The 9,371-nt window shown below is 36.1% G+C and overlaps 1 protein-coding gene across 3 annotated transcripts in view; it reads right to left on the bottom strand.

The window, feature by feature from the left end:
- FZD6 (frizzled class receptor 6) overlaps positions 1-9,371 on the bottom strand; it is a 36,201-nt gene that overhangs the window by 25,748 nt on the left and 1,082 nt on the right. Inside the window, exons 1-2 of one of the 3 annotated variants that reach the window (XM_011983503.1) lie at positions 8,624-8,947; positions 1,250-1,379 (exon numbers count right to left, since the gene is read on the bottom strand). In XM_011983503.1, the coding sequence (XP_011838893.1) occupies positions 1,250-1,261 (12 nt within the window). In that variant the 5' untranslated portion in view covers positions 1,262-1,379; positions 8,624-8,947. Of the gene's footprint in view, positions 1-1,249; positions 1,380-8,623; positions 8,948-9,371 lie in introns of those variants that run through there. The other 2 variants (XM_011983502.1, XM_011983501.1) reach the window with 2 other exon arrangements.

Genomic DNA, 9,371 nt, shown 5'->3' with positions numbered 1-9,371 from the left:
ACTCAGGAGTGGAGCCAGTGATCTGTGTTTTAACAAGTCCTTCAGATGATTCTGATGCACACCAAAGTTTAAGAGCTTCAGCCTTAGGGGAACATCAGCTCTTCAACTCTGTGCCTCAAATTCAGTCAGTGAAACATATCACCGACTTCACAGGACATCACACTAATCCATCTTATCGAAGACATAAAGATGATGAGGCCATAGACATGTACTCTAGATGCCATAGTAAGACACAAGTGCAGATGAGGAGATTAACCCTACATAATTAAAAGGGACTTGGCTTTTGCTACTAGTTCCTCATAGAAACTAAACAGGAGAGAACATCTAGAGATCATCAAGTCAAGTTACCTCTCATGAATTGAGTGTTACTGAACTCACCAACTCATGATGTCAGGGACCAGTTGCATTCATCTTCAAGTGGCCGGGTAGATCTCAAAGATATGGGAAAGTAGTACATTCTCAGAATGCCTGCTTCTGCCATATTACAATCCTTTCCTTAAAACACACCTACGGCTTCAAGGAGAGTTCCCTCTGACCAAATGACTCATGAAGAAACAATTACAGCCTGGCTTACAATAGCTAGCCCCAGCCAAGAGTGAGCTACTGTAGGATTATAACTCCATTCAGAGGTGACCCTAGCAGGCAGAACTTCAATCACTGTCTATGTTATCAGTAGAAAGATGGTCTCAGGTAAGAAGTTACATTGATTCATGGGCTATAGCTAATGGTATAACAAGATAGGGACCTGCAAGCAACAAGAGCTTGGAAGAGTTCTAGAGAACTGGTATTAGGAGTCCAGAAAAGCAGTATGTGACTGGACTTCTCCAAAATGGGCCTATAATCTCAAAAATAAAAATTTTTTTTGTATGTGAATGCAAACCCAAAGGTCCCAAGACAGAGGAGGCTCTTAAATGTGTAGACTAAATAATCTACTCTGTGGATGCCAATCAGCCTTTTCTCTAGTTACACCAGTATAGGCTTAATAGGCTCAGGAACAAAAGGGTCATGGTGGCAGAAGAGTGCCCAGATCCAATAGCATAGACTTCTCCTTCTTGGGGTCATCTGGCTATTGCTGAGTAGTTCATTTGCCAGAAGCAGAGCAGTAACCAATCTTAAGCCCTCAATATGGTATCATGTCTCAGCAGGATCAACCAACTATCTAGTGTCAGGTTAAGTATCCTGGATCCTTTCTATCCAAGACTCGTCCTCACTGAAATCCCCTGCTTATAAGTTCCCAAGTAGACTATACCTGTGCCAGCATCTTAGCTGTAGCATGTTTCCTTACAGCCTGAGCTTGAATTCTAGCCCACCTGTTGATTCTATGAGCTACCTGCTACTCTTATAATCAATTCCTTTTCTGCTTAACCAGTCTAGGTACCCTATCTAAGGTGGAAAGGACATAAAAACAAAAACAAACAAACAAACAAACAAACAAAAAACACCAAAAACCTTAGAACACAAGGAAAGGAGGCTCCTTTTTCAGAGTTAAAAGAATTAAGAGCTATATAAAACCAGTGAAGAAATGACCAGGGCAAAATAATATTAAAATAAGTCTAAAAGTATTTTTTGGAAATGAGTAACAAGGGCAAAAAAGTAATCTAAGAAAATAAGCCTTTGTCAAAAAGTAGAACTGAAAGTACAATGACAAAAACAGATAGGTTGTTTTACATTCCCTCCACCAGAATATAAATTCTGTGAGGTCTGTTTGTGCATTACTGTATGTCAAGTACCTGAACAGTGCCTCAAATATTTATTTATTTAGGCATTCAAATATTTGTTGAATGAATAAATACCAGCTGGTCTCAGTGAAATATACAGGGAAAGGACCAGCTAGCTCCTGATGCTATAATAATATGATAATGGAAGGAACCATAATATGGGCGTGGGGTAGGTGGCACTGTAAGATCCTGAATGGAAAGTCTGGGCTAGAATTTTAATTGAGAGGGATGAAAAGAAGGAACTGTTTGGTTTCTTAAAAATATATAAAGCATAACCTAAGCAGAGTGGTCCTGTGGCAGTATCTTGGCAGTGCCTTGCTTCCCTGAGTACTGAAAATATGGGATATATAAACGTTTGTCACTTTTCTGAAGCATGAATCAGAATCCCACTGGTACATGGAAGCAAGCCACATCAACAGTGAACAAGACCAAGTGACTCCAAAGCATCTGATCCTAAGCTCAAGATTTGTGCTTTCTATTCATGGTGACATACACAATAACTGCCATGCAGTGAGAAAAGTTATATTTCTTGCTCTAAATTGGCACCAAAAACAAAGTCGATTTACAGTGATGGTGATGAAAACTGAGTGAAAGAAATTTAAAATGTGGTTGAAAAAAAGTGATGAACCTTAGCAAAACAACAGGCTCACTAAAGTCTAAAGGGGCCCTTAAATGTTTTCAGTTACACTTCACTGGGCAAATACTGTTAAAGTGGTTATAAAAGTCTCGAGTAAATTCTTTGAGAATGCCAATGGACTACTGTATAGGAAAGTGGTGCAAATTTTGTTACTTATTTTCATGAATGTGATCAATCTCAGGCAAGTCACCTTCTTTAAAAAATGTAAAGTGGAGCCTGGAATACAAGAGAATAAAAAGCAGGAATTTACATTATTTCCGTAATGGAAAACTTGTTATTTTAAAACTATTTCTTGTGAGGGACCATTAGAAAATTTAAATCATTTCTCCAAAAGAGATTTCCTTTGAAAATTAGACAAATGTACATATTAACTGATTGATACTACAAAGGAATTGATCTAGAATCAATTATTTTTTTAATGTAAACCTTAGAACTTGAAAAACTACAATTCTGGGAAAGCTATATATTCAGGTACATATTCAATAAATATGAATGAACGAACACATGACAAATATATAACCTAGAGTAATAAAGTTTCATTTTACATGCCACGTTCTTGGGGAAAGGAAATAATCACAACAGTCTTCCCGTGGAATACTAAGGAATGGGCTAGGAACCTTGTGCTTCTCAACAGAGCCTCCCAGGAGAAATATCCTTTCTCTTCACATACAGGCCTGCCCTTATTCTGCAGATTCAAAAGAAGGAGTCAAGGGACTTTTCCTGCTACTGCAATGCAACATCATGAAGGAAGGTTTCTACCTTTAAAACACAACAGTAGTCATTATACACGCAACTGGCTTGGAACACTTCTCAGTATTTATTTCATTTTATATGATTAATATCTTACTTTCAGAATAGCTACAGTTATTTTCAGATAGTCTTTCCTGAAAAACAAACAGGTTAATCTCACTAAACATTTTCTTTCTTTGTGTATGGACATACAAGGGTAGAGAATATGGAAGAAAGGTGAAAGCAGGAAGGGACTGGACTCTTCGAAAAGCAGGAAAATAAAAATGCTTAAAAGCTACTATGCAACAGAAATAGATATTTTCCTTAAAAGTCTGTCTATCCAGTTTTTCTCCATTTATTTTTAACTGAATAGAGACATTCTAACAGCACATATTAACAGGTGGAAAGGAAAGTTTTTTTTTTTTTTTTTTTTGGCTCACTTCCCTTTAGACTGTTTAAAAGGGGAATGACCACTTGCTGTTCCAAACACAATATGTGACCTGGCTTTTGCCTAGACCTCAATGAAGGCAATTGAAATAGAAAAATACAACATTCTTGTTTCCATTTTCCCTACATCAGTCTCAGCTCTTTCGGGATGAAATCAGTCTCTCAAGGGACCTCAATCTCACAATATGTGAAACAATGCTCTAGATATGAAACAAAAGGAACACAATGGAAAAGCAGCAGCCATTTGTTTTTCCACTTGGGAGAGTTAGACTGTACATCCTTTTCATTACAAAGCCCAGTTACTATGCAGAATTGTAAATTAACTCTTTGTAATACAAATGATTTCAGGTTCACATAATAAAATAAGGAAAAAACTGAAGTCCCTAATTTTAAGCAATCTCTGAAACAAAATTAAAGAACCAACATATCCCAGTGAGATCCTTTTTGTTTGTGATAAATTTTACTTAAAAAAATTTATGCGGAAAGTAACATAAAACTCAGGTAATGTATTAACATAAGAATGCACATAATGTCCACTTATTACATTCTACAGTATCCTTAAAACATTTTCAAATACTTTAAACCAAGGTTCAGCAAACTGTAGCTCCTGGTTCAAATATAGCCCACTGCCTGTTTTTGTAAATAAAGTTTTATTGAACACTGCCTGTTTTTGTAAATAAAGTTTTATTGAAACACAGCTACACTCATTTGTTGGCATATTTCTGTGACTGCTTCTGTGCTACAATTTCAACGTTGAATAGCTGTGACAGAGACTGTATGGTCTGGAAAACCAAAATAATTTTGTCTTTTACAGTAAAAATCTGCAATCCAAACTTCTAAACCAGTGGGTCTTGAACTTTAACACTCATAAGAAACACTTGGGCAGCTTGTGAAACCACAGCTGGGCTCCATCTTCAGCGATCATGATTCAGTAGGTTGGGGTAGCAGTCTGTGAACTTGCATTTTGAACAAGCTCACAAGCTGCTGGTCTATGAACTAAAGATTAAGAACCATTGCTCTAAACCATCTCATATAATCACAGATTAAAAATGACCATAAATGCTTACATTCTATAGAACAGGCTAGCTGTTACAAAATGAAAACTAGGAACAAAAAAGGAATGAGATAGATCTCTTGACTTATATGGGATTCTTGGTGGCTAACAGAGTACAATTCATTGCCATAGCCATCAGGCAATTCTTCAGCCCCTCATCCTAACACTAATACACAGTGAATCCTGGAAATGCAATAGGAACCAGCAGAAACTAAAGGCAATTGGGTTGGAGGTGTAAAACCTAAACTGATCTTTAGAGAAGCTATAAAACACATTTTTAGTAAAAGCCAAGTTACAAGCAGCTATACTTTAGTACTCAATTGGAATATACACTTAAGGACTAAAGTACAATGTTTGGAAAAAAAAAAGACGCATATAGCTTATAATCCAACGGTCCAATCAAAAGTTGAATTCCTTTACTTCATATAAATAACTAGAAATGGTTAAAAATCAAATTCTTTAAACAAATTCTAATGAGTATGTGTAGAGCTAATGTGGGAAGCAAAACAGAGGATGTCAACTGATAAATTTCATTAAAGCTAGGCTCAGACAGGATGAAAAAGAATGGTATGTAAACCACCTAAAAATATTAGTATGTCTTTGATTTGGACACTATAGATGATAGAAGTGGAAGGTAAAGATTTGGAGGGAAAATTCCCTTTGCTGACTTACTGGGACATAAAATCCTACCTTTTTCTTTATTTAGCTTCTATGGAGCCTCTACCATGCTCAGAGGCATTGTACTTAGTATTAGGGATAGAAATGGAAAAAAAACAAAACAAACCCACCATCCCTACCTTCAACTAACTCTCAATCTAGAGACATGTAGATCACTGTAAAACAGCATGATAAGTATAAGAACAAATGTACATTATAAGTACTGTAAGGGTGTAGAGTGGGCTGATTAAATATGCTCAGGAGAAAGGTGAAAGAAGGGTTCACTAAAAACAGTTATTGCTTTAACTGAGACCTGAAGGAACTGAGCAGGTGAAGAAAGCTAGGTAGACAGACAGCTCACCAGAAGATACAGTGTGTGTAAAGATACAGAGGTGATGGAGAGTAATATGGATTTGAATTCTCCAAACAGGTCAGTTGGCTAAAGCAGTGTGTGCAATGTGGGATGGTACAAGATGGGAGACTAGACAAGAAGCCAGAGTCTCACATGAAGGGCCTGGGGTGCTCAAGAATCAGGTCTTTATTTCCCCAGCTTTAGGGAAAATGATGAAGGATTTTAACCCTAAAGTGGACTGCACAAATTTGAATTATAGTAAAATCACTGTGGCACCACTAGAGAGACTGAAGATTAGGGAGTTAACTTTTGCTTTGTTTTTGTTGTTATTGTTTTCATTTTGTTTTGGTGAGTTAAAGTCTCACTCTGTTGCCCAGACTGGAGTGCAATGGAACGATCATAGCTCACTGCAGCCTCCAACTCTTGGGCTTAAGTGATCCTCCCACCTCAGCCTCCAGAGTAGATGGGACTACAGGTGTGTGACACAGAGATTTTATTTTTGCTCTAATAAGACTTTGTATTCAAGGCACTTGTAAGAAGGAAAAAGACAGAGCTAAACAGAGGTAAAACAATCACCCAGTTTAATTTTTATCTAAATGAAGTTTGCAAAGAAGTAGCAAAGTGTGAAATTTACACATTGCATTCTAAAGCATAAGAAATATTATCTTGTTTATCCAATAAGGACAAGAGCCTTAAAAAAAAACAGTTAAAGATGACATTATGGTCCATGTAGACAGAGAAGACTATCAGATTGGAGTGCCTGAACCTTGGAAAAATCATAACTTTTCTGGGTTTCAGTTTTTTCATCTGTATAATGAAGGGTTCAGGGGTTCTTTACCTGAGCTATAAGTATATTTCAATATAATTTGTTTTCTTTGTAATCCTACCCATTTTATTTATTTAAATATTAAAACTTATTCTGAGAAGGGGTTAATGGCACAAAAAAGGCTAAGAAGCTCTGTATGATCTTTAGGGTCACTTACAACTCTCAAATTATAGGATTTTGGACATTCAAATACAGGAACTAAAACAGAATACTATTGTATAAGGAAAAATAGGAATGGGGTGGTAGGAAAAACACAACAGTATAGACTAAAAAATTACATATAGGGATTAAAAGCCTGACCCAGGTTGACAATATTTTTGCCTTTTCATTTCTCTTTCCTTTCTTCTGTAGACTTAGGTTAACGCTGGTATTGTGACTGTTTGAGGGCTTTCTTCTTGTGTATCCTTAAACTTACTGAAGTATGATTTATAGCAAAAAAAAAAAAAAAAAACTTCATTAGCAAAGGCTATGAGAAAAGTTACTTACATGTGGAAAATTATATAATGAAGAGATTCGTAGTGTTAGCAATCACATAAAAGAGGTAAGAACCAAAAGTCTTCTTGATAATATCCAGGCACAAAAACCACTTGGGAAAGAAGCTAGGTAAATTAAAAAGTAACTTTTTTTTTTTTTGAAAGTAAAAAAAATTGGTTCTACATGTGTAGAACAAAGCTAGTTGCTACTATCATCATTATAGGCATTTAATAGCAGGGATGTATCTCTCTTGAGTCTAGATGATATCAATTTATAAGGTCACTGCTAGCATTCAAACTTAAAATGGTCGGCCAGGTGCAGTGGCTCACGCCTGTAATCTTAGCACTTTGGGATGCTGAGGCAGGACGGATCACTTGAGCCTAGGAGTACAAGACCAGCCTGGGCAACATAGTGAGACCCCATCTCTAAAAGAAAAAACAAAAACCTTAAAATGTATGTAGTTATCACATACAAAGGAAATCAGATTAAAAAAATTTAGGAACACTATCAAAACATGAACACTACAAAACATCATCAGAGAAAAAGTGAATGAATGAAGTAATTATTGCTTCACAGTGTTCTCACTATATACTTTATACACTTTATATTGAATCAGACTGAACCATCAAAATGGTTCTGATTAATGAAAGTCTCAGTGCATCATTTGTTCAGTGTTGAAAAGGACATCTTGCATCGGTTTGAAAAAAAAACACTGAAAGATAACAATAATACAATCTGTATTATCCTTTTAAATAACATCTACTTAGTATTTATAAGCTTTCCTATTCCAGACATGAGTCCACAATGAGGCAGTCAGATGACTATTCAATTGAACAACAATAGAAAACTTTCAAAGCTGCAAAATCAAATCTAATCAATTTTAAAAATAGTATATATATTAAATTTGTAGGGATTTCCTCTCTTAGCAACAATCTGAGGGAAAAAAGCCTTTACTATTCTCAGTTTTTCTGGAGAAAAACTACAAAAACAATACATGTGTCCAGTTCCCTTCAGGAGACTTAACAACCTAACAAATCTGCATGGGAAGGCAGGTTCCTGTCTGTACAGGTAGCTTTCTTCCCACACTCCCTAGTAATTTGCATATCTCTAAACCAGAGACAGGTAACTAAGGCACCTAAGGCAATCTTTAGTGTCACTGTACTCCTCCCAAGTGATTTCTTTTAACAAGTATCTTATAAAGAACATATATGTTCTATGCTTAGAAAACTAAGTCACTTTTCAGAGACTTTGTGATAACCTTAAAATACAGTCTACAGCAACAAAATATTCTGATAATTTATTTCTGAAAAACTGTACCAAGTGAATATTACAACTACTTACAAAAACATGTAGATTTCTTCACTTTTAGTCCAGACAATAAATATTACATGTTCACTGAATTAGAAAAATATTCAGAATTCGCATTTAGAGGAACTATCATACTTGATTCAGGAAAGCAAAATATTTTCCAGGTACAAGGTATTTGGAAATCATTTGTCACCATACTTCATTATATAAAATGAACCCTATTTAAATGAGTCTACTAAACCGGGCCGCAAATGTACATAAAACATAAGTCAGTAGAGGGATTTAATTTTCAAAAGGACTTTTCAAAACACGACTTGTACACAACTTGAAGAAATCGGCTGTGTTTAAAAATAAGTCACATTACTAGTTTCTAGAACAGAGCATAAACTACTTTTCAATAAAGGTAGGAAGCACTACTCACCTCCATTTCCACGGCGGCAATACTCTGGTCATAATGACCCATCAGATTAGGGAAAAATGTCATGTTGTAGGCCATTTTCATACATCTGGGAACAGTAATTGGTTCACAGGTGAAGAGACTGTGCCCTCTTATGAGGGGCAGAAAAATACACGTCAACAAAAATGTAAACATTTCCATTTTCTTCAAATTCCTGATTTTACCACATGGCTTGGATGAATCACTCTTTGCATCCTCAGAAGATCCCCATCCAAAGATAAAATATTCAAATTCCTCATTTCACGATTTTACTCATTTTCAGGAAAACCTGAAAATGGGTCAACTACTGTAAAAACAAACAAGAGGGTGTATCAGCAATATTTGTCATAAACTCAAATGTGGAGTCAAAGTGCAGAGTTAAGATTTTCATCCCAGGTAACAAACACTGGAAAAACAACAGAAAATTCTGTCCTAGCGAGATACTCTTCCACCTGCCTTAGCATGGAATGCATCATTTGCTAAGGAAGCTGCACCTCTAGGAAACCGATGCTAGGAGGTTGCTGCTGTATGGAACACAGGGTTAAAAGGGGGAATGGCAAGAGTAAGATGGAGGAAAAAAGGAACGCTGGTGATTCGGAGTAAATCATAAAAGATTAATATAAGCATACAATCTAAGGGCCCCTGTTGGAAAGCTTATTAAGTACAAGAAAACTAAGGCCCTGGGAAATTCCTTAAGACCCAAAGAGTTCTTAAACTTGTAAAAGACTCTAAA

The sequence above is a fragment of the Mandrillus leucophaeus genome, unplaced genomic scaffold, assembly GCF_000951045.1.
Source record: "Mandrillus leucophaeus isolate KB7577 unplaced genomic scaffold, Mleu.le_1.0 Scaffold250, whole genome shotgun sequence".
Classification (NCBI taxonomy): Eukaryota; Metazoa; Chordata; class Mammalia; order Primates; family Cercopithecidae; genus Mandrillus; species Mandrillus leucophaeus.
The sequence above is the reverse complement of the archived record's forward strand: the minus strand, read 5'-3'. Positions and strand labels throughout refer to the sequence as shown.